Source organism: Molothrus ater, chromosome 3, assembly GCF_012460135.2.
Source record: "Molothrus ater isolate BHLD 08-10-18 breed brown headed cowbird chromosome 3, BPBGC_Mater_1.1, whole genome shotgun sequence".
NCBI classification, from domain to species: Eukaryota; Metazoa; Chordata; class Aves; order Passeriformes; family Icteridae; genus Molothrus; species Molothrus ater.
Window position 1 is genome coordinate 12594494 of NC_050480.2, and position 22273 is coordinate 12616766.

General features: G+C 40.6%; 1 protein-coding gene across 1 annotated transcript in view; it reads right to left on the minus strand.

Annotated features, from left to right (window-relative positions):
• The window catches only part of MSH2 (mutS homolog 2), a 47589-nt gene that overhangs the window by 21449 nt on the left and 3867 nt on the right, over window positions 1-22273 (minus strand). Inside the window, 3 exon segments of the mRNA XM_036380624.2 lie at window positions 906-1105; window positions 18989-19122; window positions 21268-21417. Of these exon segments, the coding sequence (XP_036236517.1) occupies window positions 906-1105; window positions 18989-19122; window positions 21268-21417 (484 nt within the window).

Consider the following 22273-nt stretch of genomic DNA (forward strand, 5'->3'; position numbering starts at 1 on the left):
TTCAGAGTTTCAGATCTTAAATGCTCTTGGAAATAACACAGCCAATAACCAAAAATTGATTTAAGATTAATATTGTAGAAGTTTCATTACTTGAAGTTGTAAAACTGTAGTACAGAATAGTCTAAGACACTGGTAGCTTTATTTTCTACTCAAATAGAGGAAAGAAATTTTTGTAGCCATACAATTTCAAACAATATTTGTTTTTCAGGCTTTGGTGCTTGCTTTACACAAAGGGAATTTCTAACAAATTAATGGGCTTCAATAGAAATGAGCTTTCTGGTAGAACTGCTATTGCTAAATTGAATGCTGATCTTATTCTGTATTTTCTTGGTAATACACAGAAAAATAAAAAAAAAAGCAGCTTTTGTACTTTCTAGACTTGCTTGTCACAGCATTGTGCTTCCTACTAATGAGGACTGGAGGAAATCCTGCCATGTTACTTGTATCAAATACAGGAGCATTATGATTAAAAAAAAGCCATTTGAGTTATACTACTAATACTTAAACTGGGGGGATTTTGTGTGTAATTACAACCCAGAGTGGATGACAACACTGTTGTATGAATGGCATCTTGTTTGTAAGATCACAGCACACACACAGCTGGTCAGGAATTCCTAGAGACAAGTCCATGTCAAAGATTCCCACACCACCACCCAGCAGTTCAAGCATCCCAGCTACACACACTAACTGGAACACATTTTCCTGCAAAGATTTGGCTATGAATATTCTTAAGTATCTGATTGGCATTTTGGAATTTCAGCTCATTTAAAATTCAAATGTGTTTAAAGCTTTATTCCTGCAACAAAAGTACAAAGGGAAAAAAGTCATCTTTGGAAATCTACGCTCTATTTCTTTGCATCATCAGTACACCACAAAACATTGGGAATAGTTGGAGGTAGCAATACCTTCATGTTTCTCTAGTGCTTGTACAACATTAGGGAGTTGATTGATAGCCTGGAACATTCTGTAACAGTCTTGTAAGTTTGCTGCTTGTCTCTGAAATTTCTTTGCCAGCCGGTTGAGGTCTGGAAAGCGACGTAACAGATCCTCCTGGAGGCACTGACGTAGCTCTGGATCCATCACAAAAGCTTCAACCAAATTCAACCTACACGAGAAATTCATAACCATGATTAGCATGGCATGATCTGTAATTCTTTTATATCACTAATTATCTGACAATTTCTATCTGTATTTTCTCTGTGGCTGTATCCACTGGTTAAAAAAAAAAAAAAAACAAATGAAAACAGGACAACACATGAGCTAAGAAAGCAAGGAGATTTAACCCATGTCAAGCTTCTGTAGTTTTGAACAGTCAAAGTTTCTAATGAACAGCACTGGAATGCAATTGTGGGTATTTGCAATTGTTCCAAGTGCAAATACCAACATCTATCCTGTAGGTAAAGCTGACTCAGAACTGACTTTGAGATTAATCCTTTCCCTTCACGAGCAAAAAAGTCTTCCAACAGTCTATGGAAGAAGAGGTATTAAGCAGGGAAAAAACCCCCACAGCTGGCAGAGTTTACCTCCCTGTGGTCAAGGCCAACATGGACACTGCAGCTGTGCAAGCCTGGACCACAGGATGGGAAGGCACCTCTGGGTACTGACCACTCCAACCCCTGCTCAAAGCAGGGCCACAGCTACAGCCAGCTGCACATCCTGGGCATCCCCAGGGATGGTCCCAGGGTCAAGCCCTGGAACAGAGCCCTTGTGACTGACCTCCAGGGGGACTGCATGCCCCTGAGCCTGGCAGCTGGGTGAGTTTGCAGTGCACCACACTGTACTGACCAGCGATCCTCTACTGACCTGGTCCCTGCTTTGTGAGATGTAACAGGGGACAGAGACAGCTCAAGCCACAAGAAGCAGCATTTCCTGCTCTTCCCTTATCCAACCACCTAGTTTATCTATTGTAGAAGGCTACTGGGTTAGCCAGCCACGATCTTCCCTCTGCAAATCCATGCCAACTACTTCCAAACCACTGTTTGCCTCATGGCAGGCACTGGGGGACTGCATTCTCACCAATGAGGGTACTGCCCTGCCACCCTTGTCACCACTGACTCCCAGCTTGCCTTCCCTTGTTGTTGCTCCCTGACATTTTGGTTTGGTATTTTGTCTGGGGTTTTTTCTGTTTTTTTTTTTTTTCTTTTTTTTTTTTTTTAATTTTAGGTATGGGGGTTTTAAAATAGTGAAATAAATCTTCTTTAAGTGCTGAAAGCAAGCATAAATCTCAATAAGAAGTGACAGTGCATTAAATTGTATCTCTCCACTAGAAACATCTAGCACATTTTCATACATTTTTGGGGCTTTGTGCATCAGTTAATATTGCCATCTCTACACATTTTGCATTTGCAGTTAAAAAAAGAACTCGGATATTGTTAATTTTGGAACGCTGGGAGGTCAGTGTTCTTTGATCACACTTTCAGAACACCAAGGAAGGGCTCTGCCTCCTTCAGAGACCTCCCCACATTACATACTGGGCTGATTTCTGGTTAATAATATCTATCAATATCTTTGCTTCAGCAGAGAAGGTAATTTTATCTAGAGACATGCAAGCAAGGAAAGGACAGCTTCCACCACATTATTCCTGCTGCTTTGCTTACTGACAGAGAAATGCATTTGTTTCAATTACAGTAACACCTGCACTTGCAAACTGCATTGGAAATTACAATTTTTTTGTCATTCTGACAGCAGTAATCTCTACATTACACACTGCAGTGCTGTGCAGAGTGCCAGACACTGGCAACACTACACAGGGGTTAACACAGTCCACTGCCTCAGGTAATTAGCAAAGCCAGGAAACAAAGGCTTTGGCTAAAGCAACACAAGAGGCAGAGAGCCCTGGACAGGTACATCTCTGTATACAAAAAATTCCTTCTGTTTCAGAAAGTATTCTACTCCCACACTCCAGTGAATCTTCTGTATTATACCAAAAAAAAACAAACCACTGAAAAGATCAGAGAAGGATCCTACCTCTATGTTTATCCACTCAACTGCAGCCTTAATACCTAAATTGAGAGACTGACATTACTGACACGTAAGGGTGCTTTACTTCCAAAAGAAACAATAAAGTTCCAGCATGTACACAGAGCTTGTCAGAAATAGACAGGAAAACACTGAAGATACCTACTGCAAGAACACAGAACAGGACTTGTATGAGAAACATCATAAAAGCCAAGCAATTTTCCATTCTGATCCCTGCTGGTGTTTCTGAGCACGATTTTTAGCTTTCAGACTTCTGTCAATGGTTTGGAGGAATAACAAGAACTACACAATCTCACCACAGCAAATACATTGCCATGTTTATCACAAATCCCTTCCATTTACCCAGCACAGCTCACTTAGGGCTCGCATCACAAACTCTTCTCTCAGAAGTGCCAGCAGCCACCAGTGACCAAACACAGCTTTTACACACCAGATATTGTTTAGATATTGAGGGAGAGAAGCAATAAGAACTGAATCAAACTAAAGACACCTAATACAACAGCCTAAAAACAAGCCCACCAACCAGATGTGCTCCCTCCCCCCTAAGGGATTAGAGAAGGAACCAACTTGCCAACATGAACCTCCCCACAGGAACAAAGCAGCTTGGCCATTTTTAGTCCTGTAATCTGGAAACAATTCCTTTGGCAAAAACAAAGCAGGATTTATTCTAAACTTCTCCATTTAGCACACCCATGTATTCCCACTGTTACCTTCCCTGGTCTTCAGCAGTTACAGTCATGGCAAACACACAAGAGCTTGTACTGCCTGATGTTCTGTCCTCTCACTTCCCAGGTATTACACAATATCTGTAAACTTATTTATTATTTCTCCACTATCAAAATACCACCCCACCATCAACCCATAAAGAGGAACTAGTTGCAAATACCTTCAAGTTTTATTGTGAAGAAAATGGCATGAATTTCTGGTTTAAAACCACCTTACTTCACTTTAAAAAAATCCCAATATTTCTTCACTTTAAAAAAGCACCAGGAAGAAAGCAAGACACATTTGGAATGTTTATCCATTATCAAAGTGAATTTTAATCCAGAGAAATACTATTCCTGCCTGCAGCAGGAAACAAGAGTTTTCTGGGTGAATCCAACCTGCTTAACCTACTGACTACCCCTTGATTTCAACTTTGAAATTTCAAGTACAAAAACTACTTCTTTTTCTTATTTTGATGACCAATTTCACACATGCAAGAATGTGCAAAATTCAAGTTCACCATCAACATCAGATGCTATCTTGCCCTCTCATGACTCATGTTTAAAGTCAGAGAACTTAGATTTTCTTCCAAAAGGTCCTTAGAAAATCAGTAATGCTAGCATATAGACATATGCACAGAATCACTTCTGAAAACTTACTAAATTCTGCACAGCTGCTATAAGTCATTCAAGAACATCTCAAGCACAGCCTCTGTAGTCTTGAGTTTATCTTTACCAGGATCCAGGGGTTTTTTCCCCATTTGTGCCTTTTGCACAAACAAACCCTTCACTTTCATCCCACGACTCCCTCAGCTTGTTCAACAGCCTCTTGGATAAGACCTGTCAAAGGCATTTTGAAAGCTCTAATTTATTTTTTCCCCCTCCTCTTTTGTCCACAATGACAAGTTCAAAGAGTTCTCAGATCAGCATGAACAATTTTCCTCTGCCAAAACCATGATAATTAGACTAACATTTCATGACCTTCCTGGTACTGTACTATCTTCCCCCCTACATTTGCCAACCACAAAGATACATCTGACAGGTTTGTGCTCATGCCACATTTTGCATAACAATTTTCTCTTGGTAAGAATACATACAAGGCTGCTGAATAGAAAGGTAATGCAACCATAAGCCATGAATAATGCTCACAAGTAATAATGAAATCAAATCATAGATTGTTTTTAATATAAAGTTCAACTAAGGGGGGAAAAAAAACAAGGAAATACAAAAAGAAACAAAATTTAAAAAGCTAAGAAAGTGTAACCAAACTACAGCTGACAACACTAGATAACTCATTTCTGCCACACAGCCAAAAGGAAAGGAAAATAGGGCAAAACTTTCCACCCCAGATCCAAGGCAGCACAGTCAAGATAACAGAAACAATTCTAAGTAGTGAAACCACACTAGAACAAAGGAAATCTGTTTCAAGACAGTTATTTAAATTTGCAAAACCACCGAACAAGACTGCAGCAAATGTAACAGAAAATCAGCACAAGTGCTTTTCTTTAATTTGGAAACAGTAACCACCTTTTATTCCTGCTAAGCACAACCATGGCTGTTTACCAGCCTTGAATTCTGTGCTCTCACAAGTGTCATTAGGCTTAGTGTGCTCTGGGAGACAGAGAGAGGAAAACCCCCACTCATCTCCACGTTTCTGCTGGATATTCCAGACTCCAACTCAAAACATTCCACCTTTTCCTGCTTCACTCTTAATAAGAGGCATCTCTTGAACCAGCTTCTGACAGAAGGCCAATGTACCACACACACACACACAGAAAAAGACAACAAAAATCTGGTTTTTTCAATCTAATATATGTCACACACTTGCCTGAGCCTCGACAGGCTGCTTCCATTCCACTGGTGTCTGCATCTCATCTGACACCAGATGAGATTTCTGCTTCCCTGGATACACCTGTGCAGCATTTTCCACCACCATTTTAAGGTGCCTCAACACAGATGTTGTCAGGAGGGTTTAATTCTATTTCTAGATTTTTACACAGCTGAATATCAAAGTTTAAGTTAATAGGAAAAATAGTTTAAGAAAATAGGAAAATAAGAAAATAGAAAAAAAAAAGGCATTAACCATGCCAGATTTGTATACAGATTTTTATGAAGAAAGAAAAGAACTCTGTGTGTAGAAATAATAACTAAACTAACAGACTAAAATAAAAGACCACAGTTAGAAGGAATAGAGTCTTTATAATGCCTGAACAGGATTGGCCAGCAGCAAAAAAACCCCAAAAACAAAAACCCAAACCAACAACAAAAAAACCCCAAAACAAAAACAAAAAAACAAAAAAAATAAAAAAACCACCAAAAAAAACCAAAAACCCAACAAAGCAGTGTGCAAGAAGATTAGTTATAAAGCACCTAAAATTTCATTCTTTCCTCCACCAACATTCTACAAAACCCTGAACAGCTCTGCACCTCTCTGTCCAAGCAGGAAAGAAAACATTTCTCCCAAGCTCAAAGAAAGGACTCTGAGGTTTTTCCTATCATTTCACAAAACTGGGATCCATATGTAATCACTAATACATATTTAATAATGAGTAATAAATATTTAGTTATTACTTCAGGGTAGTGACTTTAAATCCCAATTATTCATAGATGTTTTCAGGAAAAAAAAACCTGTACTAATAATTCCACATAACACATGGGGAAAAGTGTTAATACTGAAATAAACTAGGAATGCCCTCTCTTACAGGAGAAGCTGACTTACTTTTAAGAAGACTTTAAAGTTTGTAACTCCCCTGACTATCTAACAGCTGAGTCCTCTGAAGAGCATAAATTCTCTGCCTGCTAAAGAATTTTTTTGACTACAGATTAAGACCAACTTTCCTGTCCAACTGTTCTACTTGATTATGCAGAATGTTAATCAAGAAATACCACTTACAAAAGCAGCATAATAAGGACTGCTTTAAAATACACTGAGACTTTCATCTCACCACGAGTTTCAGAATATGCACAGCTGTATCAGTTTAATTTCATGTTTTCACAAAGGAAAGTGGAAAAACACCTCACACACCATTATTTTGTTTCCCTCAGGTTTCTTTCAAACTCAGATCTTTTCTTAACCCAATGTAGCCAAAGCAAATCCTCCCTGGACATGTTTAACCATGATACCCACCAACTTACCTGCTCTATTTGGGTTTTCTTTTTCACACAAGGCACACATTTTTTATTTTAACACCCTGGAGGAAGCCTAATTTGAAGTAGAGAAATACTTCAAATTCTTTTTTTCCAACCAGAATTTTTTTTTCCAACCAGAAATAAGCAAGGCACTGTCCCCTAAGCTCCCTTTATAAACTCCTCCTGGTGACCAAGTCGTTCCCTAAACAATCATCTCTCTCCCAAAAATCAGCCATAATCCAGTTTGCTGCCTCAGGTAGGCAGTAGAGACCTTAAATTTACAAAGCTCTTTTCATGCCAAAGAACTTCAGTATGCCTTACAGCCCTTGAAGCATTAAAGCAGACACCTAAAATTGGCACATGGGAGCCTGAATCAGAACTGTGAATCCTAACTAAAAATTACTTTATTAACTCAGCACACAGCAGCATAAAAATCACACTGACCATCCCAAGTCATTTTGCCTCACACAATCAGAGCTGTTGCATGCATTTATAAAAATAACATCCAAAATTTCTCAGACAAGCACAAAGAAATAACAATGCAAAATATCTAAGCAACCCACACATGATTTTGGAAGTGCTTAGTTATGCAAAAAAGACTTTTTTTTATGAAACTAGAGCAGACTTTGCAAATAATTAGAAATAAATGTAACACAAACCCTGAGGAATAAAGAACCAGCAGCTTTAGAGAGACTAATACCATCAAAAGCCATTTTATTTTAGTCATGCATCACAGGCTTAGGATCACTGATCTCAGTCCCCACTCAGCTCATACTGGAGCCTTTGCACAGCCAGAAGTTGCTCTGGTGTCTGGCAGCTCCAGCTGATGGCAACATTTACCCAAGCCACAGGAACAGCTTTGGAAGGGGCTCACAACAGGCTCCAGTTCCTCCAGTACTTTGAAGACACTAGATCTGAATCCAGGTTTTTGATTCCCCAGGAACTCAGAATGTTGCTTTCTGGATGAGTTGTGCACACACCTCTCCAGCAATTCCTACATATGAGACAGAATATCCCAAGCAAGAGGTCAGAACCTTACTGCTGTTTTAATGAAATTGTACCAATTTGGCCATCCAATACCATTCAGGGTCCAAAATCTTGTGTCCGAGTATCACAAGCTGTTCACCAGAGCAACCTCTCCTCCAGCCCTCCCAAATTTGCATGGACACACAAGGGCCTATAAATTCAGAAACATCCCAGGCAATTCCAAGACACCCAGGTGGGAGGCTTGTGCTCAGGTATTCAAGACTTCTCCGGGCTGTCTGCCAAAAAAGAGCAGCCTGCACCTTCACAGGGACTCCCCTCCATGCTAAATGGCTCAGAACCTTTCCCACCCACCCCTGCCCAAACAGTGCAACCTTGTCATTGTTTCCTCCTGCCACGTGAGCACAAAGCTGGTTTTGTTTCCTCAGTTTCTGAATGTTTCTGTATTATCAAATTACTTCACAGCTTCCCTCCCTGAAAACCACTGTCACGACCTAAACACCCCCAAAAATCTACACTAGAAGATAACTGCTCACAAAAGAAAACTTTGAAGATGACAGTGAAGAAGTAGAACAATGTATATTCTTCCTAAATTCAGAATTTGAAGTGCATACTGTTTTATTTGAGGGATGTGAAACTGCAGGCTTTTAATGAGAAGATATTGTATCATACTGTAGATGAACAGAAACAGCAAACCAGGAACAAAGAGCCCCAAGGGGATGCATTTTTCAGAGTTCACCTGTGATGCCTGTGTTCTTAGAGAGACAATGCTGTCACCCCAGGAAGGTGACAGCTTTCCTTGGACTCTGATCACCTCTGTAGCTTCTTAAAAGATTTTGCCATCATTCACAGCTCTAGACCCAAACAGAGTACCAAAACTTCCCCTCTGCTGAAACAAAGAAGTCAAGAGAGACCAAAGAGGAGCTGGCTCAGGGGTGCAGCTGGAGCTGTCCTGCTCTGTCCACTGCCCAGCCACAAAGTGTGGAAGAACAAATCCTGGGAGAGGAACAAAACCTGGGAGAGGCACCTGTGGCCACCTCAGCTTGACACTGAGGGGGATTCTCCCAGCTGCAGCCCCTCCTCAAACTGTTCCAGATTGCAAGGCAAGAGGTATCCTATTACCATCTGTATGGCAGCTGTCTTTTGTCAAGTGGGCAGGTTGCCTTATCTCTCTCTCTGAGTGCTCACAATCACTCTTCCCTCAGGAAGGGACATCTGCTGATAAGAGGCTGTTGAATGTCAGTGCATGACTGATAAGAACTACAGCATCCCATTGGGAGATGCTCCACCCAGAGGGAGGAGCCAAACACTGCTACCCAAATATAATCCAGAGGTTCTGGAACACCAGCACGGCTCCTTCACTGGGAGAAGGAACAGCAGCTGCCTCTTCTTCCACTGGATCTTCAGAGGAAGAGTACATCCTTCTCTACAAGACCCCCTGCTCCAACAGAGCCATGCCTGATACTTCAGAAGGACTGCAGCCACATTTGGACTGCTACCAACACCCTGACCCACAGGGTGTCAGGTTGGGTTCTGACTCTGTCAGTGTTGTTCTAGTGTTCTGCATTGTTTATTTTATCCTTTTATTCTTCTTCCCTATGAAAGAGCTGTTATTTCCTGCTCCCATATTTTTTGCCTGAGAGCCCCTTAATTTAAAATTTACAGCAATTCGGAGGGGTGGGGAGGGTTTACATTCTCCATTTCAGGGGAGGCTCCTGCCTTCCTTAGCAGGTACCTGTCATTCCAAACCAAGACACAAACACACATCTTCATTTGCTATGGCTGGGTTTGCTCTTCACCTCTGGCTTCCCTGAAGCACCTCACCCTGGGGTGGCCTTGCCAGCTGTGGACAAGCCCAGCTGTGTTCCTGATGTTGGCCTGGAGTGGCTGGGAAATGATGCCCACAAGCCCCAGTCCCAGCAGCACTTCCAAGGTGGCAGAAAGCAGCACTGCCACCAGGAGAAGTGTGAGGCAGGGCTGCTACCCACGACTCTCCTACCTCCATACTCTCCCATCAAGTTTTAAATGAACTAAACCAAGGATCTACCTGCAGGCACCGATCTGAAGCCCTCAGAAAGCATTTAACACTAACAACTGCCTTTCACTCCATTGTGACAGTGCAGCTCCTCAGAACCCACTCCTATGGTCCTTTAATCTTAAATGTAACTTGAAGAGTCCATGAATATCCTGTTTGTCACAGCCCTGCTGAAGTCTAATCCCTTGTAATGCGGAGTGCAAGGTTTGAAGAGCAGCTTTAGACCCTAGGAGAGCCACAGAAATCAAACTGCACACACTTTCCAGAGCTCTGGGTACACAGAGTGCTACTAAGCAGCTGCACAGATCAGGCTCCCTGCTGTTAAACCTGTAATATTCAACAATGTAAGAGAAAGCCACAGTCAAACATCAGTCTCATGCCTTTTCTAGTATCCCCAATTAGTCCCTAAACCATCCTACCATGATAATAATAATGGATATTTCTAACTCCAGGACAGTCCATTTACAGAGAAATTTTATAATTCGAATAAATGCAGCCTTCTAAATAAACAAAGTTTACACTCCTCTATATCAGTTATATTTATATAACATAAAATTAATATGGATCAGGGAAGCAACAGACTCTTTACCACCCTACATGAATTTCTGAATACACTATTTGAGTATTATGTCAAAGGCTAGAGAGCAAATTAAAGCCCTGGGACTCTATTGGAGTACCAAGCACAAAGTAACTATTTTTTTATAAAAATTAAGCATGAAATTTTTTTACAGAAATCAAGCACTGAAAACTGCATGTATTGACTATGAGGCAAGATAATAAGATCAGAATAAAAAATAAGACAGGATTATCAGGAAAAGCAGTTAAAATAACATTGAGGTTTTTTTTCCCCACAAGACACTTATCCAAGTCTGCCGTTACCAAAAATAATTCACTATTTTTGCACAAGTGCTTATGAACTTTCTGACCTCAGCATGTCAAGCAAAGTAAAGAAGAAAACAATTCTTCAGCAGAAAAATAAAATACTTGGTCTTAATTCCCGTCAGCAAAGTACCACTTGATGCAATTAAGACTTTGCTCCTGAAGCAGACTGCAGCAATATTTTCAGAGCCTAAGGGAAGCGAGTGCCTGGCATCATGCTGAGGAACATGAAATAAAGCAGCACCACAGCAGCAGAGCCCTGCTTGGCCTCCTCCAGCCAGAACTAAGGAGCAAGGGCAGGACTGGGAGGCAGTCACAGAAACCCCCTACAATGAGAAGAGGAGAAGAGAAGGAGAAGGAGAAGGAGAAGGAGAAGGAGAGAAGGAGAAGGGATCACCTTTCCTTCATTCCCAAGGCAAGGCTGGCAGCAGTGCCCATTAACCAGCGCCCTGTCCGTGGCCAGGAGCTGCAGAGTTGTGAGCTGTGTTCCACAGAGTGCAGAGGGGACCTGCAGGAGCATTTCTGCAGGCAGGAGGTGACCAGAGCTTGCCTGGGCTCCCCCTGCTTCCCTCCAGGTGAGACTGAAGGCCACCCATGCCCTGCAGCAGGGACACAGGGACATCTCTCTGCCACCACCTCACAGCTGGGACTACTCCACATTCCCATGGCAGACCAGTCCTGGCTCTACAAAACTCAGGTCCTAAAAATATCAGAGCATTTAAAACAAGGAGTATTGTTCCTGTCTAGATTCTGAAGAAACTTTCATGCACCTGTTCATCCAAATTACACCTACACAATCACCCCAGTCACACCTCAAACCAGAACCAGGTGTCTTTTATCTCCCACTCCTCAGCCTGGGTGTGTTACACACAGTGCCAGTCACTATCTAACTGATAGACAAGAAAAATAAACCATTACTTTCTTTTCCCAAAAGCTGGATTTGCTAAATAAGAACAAAGTACTTTTTAATTATTACCAAGAACTGCCACTCAAACTAGTTTTATGTAACAGCAAAAAATCTAAACAGATTTGATTCCCCTCCCCTCCTCTTTCACAGCTAAGGAATAACAAAATTACTACCCCTAAAGAATTAAACAGCTCACCAGAAGAGGAACTGGCATAAAAAGGGGAAATTCTCACCTTATAGTAACACACTATTTCACAGAATGATAAACAAGTGTTCCCAACTTTTAAACATGCATGTTTATAGAAGAAAAAAAAGGGGATCTATCAGCAAAGCTGAATTTTGAATATTCAACACTGCAAATCCTTTCCCACCTCAAACCCCATTGCAACCTTGCTGGACTAAGCAGTCTCTTACCCTCAAGACAAAAGTGATATTTATGAGGATAGCTCATAAAGCAAGAAATATCTCCTGAAATCTTTGTCAGAGATGTATTTTTTGTCTTCCCAATGTTTATTTCCATGCATGTAGTCTTTTTCATAAAATTTTCATTGTCTGTTTTCTGTAGGAGCTAAAAATATTCTAATAGCATCTTCACAGCTAATTTGTCAGGAAAGCAGCAGGTTTATTGAGCAATGGTAGTGCACAGCTCCATTTCACAGATCCACTATTCCACTAGGTAGACAGATTCTATCCTCCTGCAGCAAGTTTGGCAATCTGACTCACAACATAAATCAACTGGCATGATCTCTAAAACAGAAGTGCCAGCAGAAAGCAAACTCAAGTCAGATTAATAAATCTGAACAAATCTTGGCTTTTGGTATTTGTTGACCTGCACTTAGGATGTTCATGAGAATAGCAGCTCATGGACCAGCTGCAGAGGGGCAAAAGGATTAATTTTGGACAACAACTTTCCTCACCTTTTCATGGACTAGTTTTCATCAGGTGAACAAACCAAATCAAACTGATCTTTAGCTGAGAGACAAAATAAATGAAGTAGGAGGGATGGAGTCCCCCTTTGTGCAACTGCTGAGTTTTTCTGGATTATCTGCTATCCAACATAACACCTCTGGTTGTTTAAGCATGATAAACTCCCCATCAAAAGATGAAGGAGTCAGCTACAGGAACACCAGTGCCAATTACAAGGGAGCAGGTGGCAGTCCACAGCTAGGGAAGCATTAATGAACCTTTTTATTTAAAGTGATTTTAAGTGAGCCATCCATGAAACAACTCAGGGCCACAGGCTGCTGCATGGTGCACAAGAGTCAAAAACAAATTAAAAACTTTGACACTAAATCCTAAGAAACCCTGCATACAGAACTGAGAGTGTGAGTAAGTGTCAAGGACATGAAGGCAAAAAGATCCTAATTTGAATAAAGACAAGAACAACACAGAATTTGGGCTTGGACACAAAACAACAACTGCCCATCTTTTAAGAATTCCTAATAAACCTCCATTTCTTATATGGTAACAAAGAACAATGAAGAGGATGGAGCAAGGACTCACCAAACACAGTCATGGGCACCTTCATTAACCCCACAGAGTGAAACTGCTCCACCCAAAACCTGCCAGAGCCACCCAAGATGGAAAGCAGCAGAGGCTGTGTCCCAGCTTAATGCCTTAAACCATGGAAGTTTTCTGCCAGTCTTGCTTTTTAATTAAATATGGCATTTTGGGACACAGTGATAAAAGTGTATTACTGCATGGTCTTCAAAGACTAGAGTCAGCTGAGGAAAAGGTATTTTCATTATTATTTTTTGTGCTTTACTCCTTACAAGTTTCCATACATTATTAAAATTAAGAGGTTGCATTTATTACACTACTCCATCAACATTAATACCCTTTTAAATTGCTAACCTGTGCATTTCTTTAAGCTTGTGCAAACTCAGAGCAAACTGAACAAGTTCTATTTCTTAGCTGTCAAAAAACAAGTATTTCTTCATTTGCATTCTTTCTGTACTGAAGAAACTCAAAACTGTATGTCAACAAAACATTAAAGACTCTTATAATACTCACACATGATAAATGAAAATTAAATTACAAGCCAAGACAAAATTTTCTTGTCAAGAGCTTCCATTGCAGTGTCCTAACATGCCACCTTTCTAATGTTCTTGGACATAAATTAAGCAAAGCAGAAACAATCATGTGGTCACTGTTCCTTCACAGAGAACAAAACCATATTCCTGTATCCAGTGTTCAAAACAGTGACTACCCAAGGACACTGTTACAAACCTGAGAGCTTTGCACCTGTGCATATTAAGTTTCCATATATAATAGAAACTTAATGGAATGAATACTCAAACACAGATTCTAAGCAAAATTTAACTATGGCAGTAAGTGCCATCCACCTCATTTTGGCAGGATGAGAGCCAAAGAACAGTATGGCAGCTACAGATTCACACTTCCCTAAATAAATAGCAGTTTCATCGTGTCTTACAAGTCTGAAAACCAATCTGACATTTCAATCAAATTTTAGTTTAATTTTCATTCCTGTTGAGCCTCAAAACTCAGACACAAAAGAAATGACTAAAAGCTTAATCCTTCTATTTATTTTGCACCAAGTGAGGACTTGTCAGGAAGAAGTGGGTGAGCTGGAAGTATCAATGAGGAGATACTATGACTACCTGCTCAGTGCTGCACCACTCAATGCCACCTATAATTTACAGATCTGCAACACTGATGGCTGATCCCTGACCCAGAAGACAAACGATTTGGATAACAGAATACAAACAAGCAGGATACAAACACCAACATTGTCTTTCTCACACCTGATGGTGTCATGAAAGGAGTCTTTTTTTTCAGCTCCTCAGACAAGAAAACTAAATGTAAGTCTTTTTGTAACATAACAATCTAAGCCTTTGGGTAGGTTTTGAGAGCCTGAGATTTTGATGGCAATTCCTTCCTGGAGACATGGCCTGTGTGATGTGTTCTTGACTAGCAGAGCTCCAGTTTAATGTCTCTAGGCAGCACTCAATGGCAAACTCAGTTTTACAAGCAAACCCAAATGAAAACAGAGGTCAATTAGTAGTTTTGAAAACAGTAAACATAGGTGAAGAGGGTTAAAGAAGAAGCATGGAGAGCTTCAAGCTCTAAACATTTCTCTAGGGAACTTGGTGATGGTAACTTTTGGAATGACAAAGGTGACATTTTTTGAGGCTTACTGGAAGCCAACACCATTTTCATGTCACTGGAATGACAGCATCTTTCATGGGAAATATTTATTCCACCATGATCTCCATGACAATAAGAAATCACATTTCTGTCTTCAAATCTGCTCAGATCCAATCTGTATTTCAGAAGCTCCCCTAGAGGCATTGGGAGCACTCCCAGTGCCTAAAATGCCTTTTGAAGAGGTCATTCAGACAAACCTCCAGGCTGGTCACATCTTCCCCTCCTCCCTCAGTGAGGACACAGCCAGCACACACTGCTACTGCAGCTGCCTGGGCTCAGTCTGTGCCTCTGCAGAGGTCCTGAAAAGCACTGAAGGTCTCTGCAGAGCTCCCAGCCAGAACAACAAAAGCTACAAAGCCTGTCTGCAATGCTTTGCAGGGACAGCTGCAGGTTAGAAAAGAACACAAAAGCAGTGAAACCTTAGCAGCAAAACAATCCCGACTGGAACTGCAGGCCTCTGGTTGAGCCCTTGCTCAAAACAAGGCTAATTTCAGCCAAACACTGAGCAAGAACAGAGATCCCCTCACCTCTCTGAGCACACATTCCAGAGTTTGACCATCCCCACACCTCACCCAAGGTGCTCCAAGAGAGCCAGGGCCTTGGATTATGTTTCTTCTTTTTGTCTCAAGGCAACAAGCTAGGGTTGGGTTTTCTTTATTTTTTAAACAAACTGCTACTTAAATAATCATGATGCATGAAAATGTTCTACAAACTTGGAAGTTTTACCCTTCCAGCCATTTATTCACCTCTAGCTTCCCAAATGTATTCCTTGCTGACGCTGCCAGAGACAGGGTTTCTTTCTACAATGTGGCCTCCACACAGCATGATCCTCAGAAACACAGGAGGAAAGCTCAGCATAGGCTTGGATCAGAGCAAGTGATGATTGAGTACAGCCTTCAGCTCCTCTGAGACCCCTGCACCTTCTCCATGGGACACAGGCACATAAGAGGTTCAACCACAGCATACATAAAGCATTAAAAAGGTGAGCTGGAATCTTTTATTTATGGTGTGTATAAATGTCAGATAGAGTTTATCCCAAATACAGAAAAAAAATATATATTCAGCATGAACTCTCTTCTCAGGACATAACAGAACAAGCTCTATTTTACACTGTGCCACATTCCTCAGACTCTCCAGTACCTGGAGAATAAACATGACATACTGAAGCTGTATTGCAGTCGATTTGGTTATGAAATTAATACTTGTATTTGCACATGCTGCCTCTGCGACTACATTTTAATTTCAAATATGCTGACTGTGAGACAAGCAGCAAGAACCTCATGTACTTGCCTTCTGAACACACCACACAGGAGAAGTAGGGCTGTATTGTGTATACTTATGACTGATAATTATTTTTTTAATCAAGGAAAACCAGCTGGATACTGGCAGAACCCCAAGTCTTGCAAGACAGGCAGCTATCAGGAGCCTCTCTTTTCTCAGTTCTCATCAGGAGCTGCTGCTGTCAGTAAACCTCATTTTATCTGAAGCATGTGCACCATGTACTTTAATTTGTGCTGTTACTGTATCAAGAGTTAACATGGATTGCTGATTCAACTCTGTGTTCCATTTTTCCATAGAGGTTAACAGCACACTGCAGACTTCAAACTACTGAAAGAAGTGGATTCCTTTATCTCCAAAAGATGACTTGCACCACCTGCAGGTCTTAGCAGAGGGTTACAACAGCCTAACTTGCGGGGAAAAAAAAATAGTAAAACTTTCAGACGCCAATTTTATACTACTGGGACAACAGTTAAGTCAAACACCTCCTGTATAAGCAAAACAGGAGGCTTCCTTCAAAACAGCCACTGAACATCAGTCCAGCTCGGGCAGTTCTGCTTGGTTTGAGGAGTTTTGCTCTGGTTAGTGTTAAATGGGGCCCTTCAACATGGCACACTCCAAGCTGAGAAACAATCAGTAGCTCCCCTTGATGACAAAGGAGATGTAAAGGAAAACCAGTGCAGGTATTTCCTTCTCAAGCCACCTTAGGCTCTAAACTGTGGTTTGCAATCCTTAAAACAACCACAATATACTGTAAAGTCTTCAGAAAACAACTTGGCAACTGCATATCTTTTAAAAGATATCTAAATCTGTCAGTACCTCTCACTAACAGCTTCTCTTATCATACTTGTTCCTTGGGATTAAAAAAAGAACAGTCCTACACCCTCTGAAAAGCATAAAGTTTGGGAGGATGAAGCTTACAAGTAAATTACATTGCTTTTATCTCAGAGAATTGAGCTCATCCAGATAGTACTTGAAAGCAAGATGCATTCAGACAGAATGCAGCAGAATAAAGTGAAAAGGTGTCTCTATGGCATTTCAATGCCCATTAGTAGAGGTTAAAGCAAAGCACCATTAACAGATTGCAGCTCCAAGGTCTCTGCAGCTGGGCAAGATACAGGAGGTTATCAGTGGACTTCTTTCAAATTCAAAACACTTGAATATAATGACCTTTACAGCTTCACTAAGAGCTTAACTTCATTTAATTACTCCCCTCCTCCTTTAAATACACCTGTTCCTACATGCAGCCAACATCAGCCACAGAGAACAGCAACACAAAGCACAGAGGTGACAGTAACTCTACAAAACAGGTCAAGTTACATTTTCTGCCTACAACTCAACCCCAATTTTATAAAGAAAACACTGTCTCTTCCAAACTTGGAAGATTTCTGATGTACAGTAATAAGCAAATGTGTCACACAAAAGTTAAGATTTCTAATGTTTACTTTGACATAAGAAAGTTACAACATGGGAGTTCTAAGCCTTCAAAATTTTAAAAACAACACAATCATAAAATAAAATTTGGTTCGGATATAAGGATCCAAAACTGACAGACACAGATGATCTTGGGTACTTAGTCAAGAACCAACAATGAAAGCTTTTGTAACACATGCAGAAGTAAGATACAGCATTCAACAAACCTGGGAACAAATATTTCAGTGTCACATTAACAACATTTCAAAGTGGGCCCTGACCAAGTTACTACACACCATTCTGCAACTGATGAGGAAAAGTAGAGTAGAAAAACTTGTTGAAAAGAAGCAGAATAGTTCAGTCTCCAGAAATATAGAGAGAAAAGTATCATCCTGATTTTGGCTGGCACAGAGTTTATTTTTTCTCAGTAGCCAGTACAGTGCTGTGTTTTGGGTTTTGCCTCTCCTCCCCATTCCACCAGGGAGGTGAGCAGGCAGCTCTGTGCTTAGTGCCAGCTGGACTTAAACAACTACTCTTTGCATAACTTATTTAAATATCAGCACATCCAAGCCAAGATTTCTTTTTTTGGTAGCAGGGATCTGTGCCCAACAGCATATAGAGACATATCTGCAATGCCTTATCTGAAATATGAGCCTTAGAGAATCAATCAAAGTTAAACTCAACTTTCCAGCCTCTTCTGCTTTGTCAAGATACACTTTAATACACATTTTGTAGTGCTGATTGCTAGAGCTGCATGAAATTTGGGTTTAAATCATTAAAAGACAGTATATATAGCAGTAGTTTAAAAAAATGTGCAACTTGTATCTGCATGGTGAACATACTCAAGACAAACACACACAGTAGGAACACAGCCTTTGCAGTTTTCCTCTCTGAAGGGTGGAGAATCATCTGTGCATTCTCAGCAGAGATTTAGCAGATTCTCTAAGGCTTCTTATCAACTGATACTGTTATCTACTGGCAGGGCAGCCACTGTGACAGAGGTCAAGATCAAAGGGCAAGAAAGCCCCCACAGTATCCAGGCATGATTAGAGTGACCTACTGTAAGCAGAAGTAGCTTTCTTCTGGGAACAGGAACACGTCACAACTGCTTAATTCTTTGGTTGTTTTGTTGATTTTTTTTTTAAAACGGGAAACTTGAAGTGACATCAAAATATTATTATACAGACTGAGTATTTGCATATGAACAAAGTCAGTAAGTGGCTGCTGCACTGCCTTAGCTTGTAGCACAGCATCATTCAGATCATCTAAACATACTGCACCTCCTCTTTAAAATGTATAATTGTAGAAAGCATTTAATTTAACAGTAACCTGTCAATTTGCATCTCAAAGAAAAATATATTCAGCTCTAAGTGCAATGCATTACAGGGTAGTACACAAAAGACTCTAACCACTACTATTTCTTGGTTGTATCATTCTGTGTTTTAAAAGAAAGGGCCTTATATAAAATAGTTACTTAAGTGTTTAAGTCTATTAAACACATAATATTGTTACCTTTCTTCAATTCTGGTCTTGTCCATAAGTGGTTGTTTGATCCACTGATTAACCAGTCTTTGTCCTTGAGGGGTTCTGCATTTATTCAGTAATCCAGCTAGAGACTGTGCAGAATTTGCATTTTCCACAGAACTCTGGAAAGAATGAAAGAAAAAAAATAAAGGAACAAAAGGAAAAAAAAATTAGTTATTGAAGTTTATTGACACCCAGTGAATGACACACAGCTATTTAGGAACAGAGCATGTTTTTTTTCCATTAAACTTGGCACCCACCAAAAATGGTAAATGAAACAGGGCAGCATTAAAGTACTTACACTCTGGTCCCTGGAACATGGGAAGGAAGGAGTACATTTGTCTATTTTGGAACCAATCCTAACTGAACAGCTAAGTTAAAAGTGTACCTAGTCACGGGGCAGTTTGCACTTTGAGTAGCAAAAGTGGAAATACATCTACAATATTTGCTAGTTTGCTCTTCTTAAGGTCAAAAATTAGGGGTGCTGTCCATCACAAAAAAGCAACAAGAAACAGGACTTGAGTTCAAGAGGTTTGGTTTGAGAACTTTGGGGGTTGCTGGGAGGGGAACAACACAACAGAATCAGGCAGTGGGGAAGAACAGTTACTTGAATCCTCTCAAGCTTCCCCAGATCATCTCTGCAGTGCTATAAACACCTCTAAACTCAGCTCTGTTCAAATTACAGTTCATTACCCATAATTCAGGTTTAATATTAACTGGAATCCAGAGAGCCTTTTGGGAATTTTTGTTGTGGTTTGATTTGGTTTCGCACAAACAGCTATGAAGCAAAAATTTTGGTTAATATTGAACAAACAAGTTTGTTTCAACTCTTGACTTTGAAATTAAAATCTCAACCCCCTCTACACAAGAAAAGCTGCAATTAAAACAGCAGGCAAGCATTCAACCAGGAGCAGGTCTGGATGTTCCTGTATGTAGAACTGGAGTCACAAGAACAGGAAATGAATGCCATGAGAAGCAATACTGACACATTCAGCCCCTGGAATATCTAATATCTGAAGTGTATGGGCCTATTCTCAGTGTTCTGGGCAGTAGGACATAATAAAAACTTCTGAATGTAAGAAAGTGTCACAGAACACATACATTATACACAATGACTAATGTACATCCAATGTTTAGGGTTACACTCCATACCACCAACTGCATCTGCAGCACCTTAGATCTTTACCTACACACTTCACAGAGCAACTCACATTACAAAATAATTTGACTTTGCTTTACTGCTGTCCAAAAACCTCCACACACACATCCTACCATGCAGGCAGCTTCCTGCTCCATGGAAAAACCTTTGTTCCAAGGCTCACAACAGCCCCCTGAAGACACAGCAGCATATCTCCTTATCACAAAACACGTAACACCTGCAAGGACTTGTAAAGGAATGTAGCTAAAAGAGAACTTCCTAGAACACCCTCCATAAAGCTTGAGAAGAAATGTAATTTTTGCTTCATTCCCTAGAGAGGCACACAGCAGCAAGAAATTTAAAAAAAAAATTGAAAAAATTCAGGACACCTCTCTTCAGGGGCTAACCAGCTCAAATGCTGAATACATGCTTTGTTTTCCTGCAGAAATTCCTCCAAAGTAAACAGAGGCCATAATCTGTGATATCTTCCTATAAATCTGAAATGCAAGCAGATTAGGGTTACTAATGTGGAAACAGAGGAGAAAAGGTGACACCACTCAAAGTCCATGCTTTCCTCTAACTGTAGAAATGGCAAAGCAGAAAAGCAGACCTGGCAGGAGGTATGAAGGAGTCTGTCAATCTGCCTGGATTTGTAGAAAATGTGTGTAAAAAAGGTAAAACTGACATCAAAACATGACAGTTAACGTGACATGGTGCTTTCAGACTGCTCACAAGTGCTGTCCTGTTCACTGCCAGCCTTCCCTTCCTGACACCACTGGCATTGCTCCTGTCATGTGTTACATGTTCCAGCAACACCATCTAACTGAGGTTTGCATTCTTTTCCCAAGAACAGCACTACCGTGGCCACTTCCTACCTCCTTGATGATCCTCTCTCCCCTTCTACATTTAAAATAAACCAACGAGAAACAAAAAATTAAAAAGGTGGTAAGAGTATCTAAATGTTTAAAACAGACATTGCAGGAGAGTAACTGAGAACAAAGCTAAAATGTAGAAGTTGCCATTAATCAGGATCTGGGGAATTGCAGTTGGGCAGTGAGGCTCATTATCAAGCAGCTAAGTAATTAAACATACTCTAAACCAGTTACTAACTCAAGTAGGTATTTCTTACCTGAAAAAGGTTGAGGGCTTGAACAGCTGCATTGTCTAGAACCATATATTGACTAAGATCAAAGGTAGTCAGTTCAAACTGTCCAAAATTAGACTCGTCTGACAGCAACTCCAAAAACTTGATAACAGCTGACAAAGACGAAACAGCAACCTGAAGTTGTTTTAAAAAAACACATTCTAGTTAGAAACACCCATGAATCCAAGAGGATTTGATAAATGCTCCTAGAAAATTACAGCTGGGGAAGACTCTGAGCCATGCCAACTCTGGCAGGACTATGAGAGACTCATCCTGTTTGACAAGACTTCATTTCCACAGGGGCGTTCTACGTCTTTCCAGGCAGGTGCAAGAACAACACACGAGCCATCTGCATAATCTGATCAACAAAATGTGAAGTTGCACACCTTGCCAGCTTCTCAAAGCTGTTATCAGGATGCTTCCAGCTCAGGAACACAAACAAGTTATACTGCACAGATCAGTGAGATATGCTGGATCATCTCAGGACATGGTTTCAGGGTTAGCTTTCAGCCAGAACAAGCATCTGACTCACTGCACAGCACTGCTGAGTGCCAGCACAAAAGAGAGGCAGCAGCATGACTGACTTGTTCAGCTGCAACACACTTCAAACAACTCTAATCTGTTATGAAATGACACATTACGGGAGGATAATTGTGAACCTTACACCTGCAGTGAGCATCAGCAGTGAGGGCCATTTTCAAACTTGTTTATCTCAACAAATTGCCTCTTGTTTGCAGCTGAGAACAAACATGCAGGCACTAAATCATATACTTAAGCTGTAAGACAACACAAAAATATTACCATGAACATAACTCTGTTTTCAAATACCAATTTTCCTGTCATGCAAAGTAACCAGAGCATTGTATTTCAGTCCTTAGGCTAGATAGACTATGAACAGGAAGGACCTCTCCTGCAGTCTATTTGCTTACCTATTAGAGTTTCTCCTCTAAAGCCATAAGTGAATGGTTTTTTCCATTTCCTCCAGGAGCCC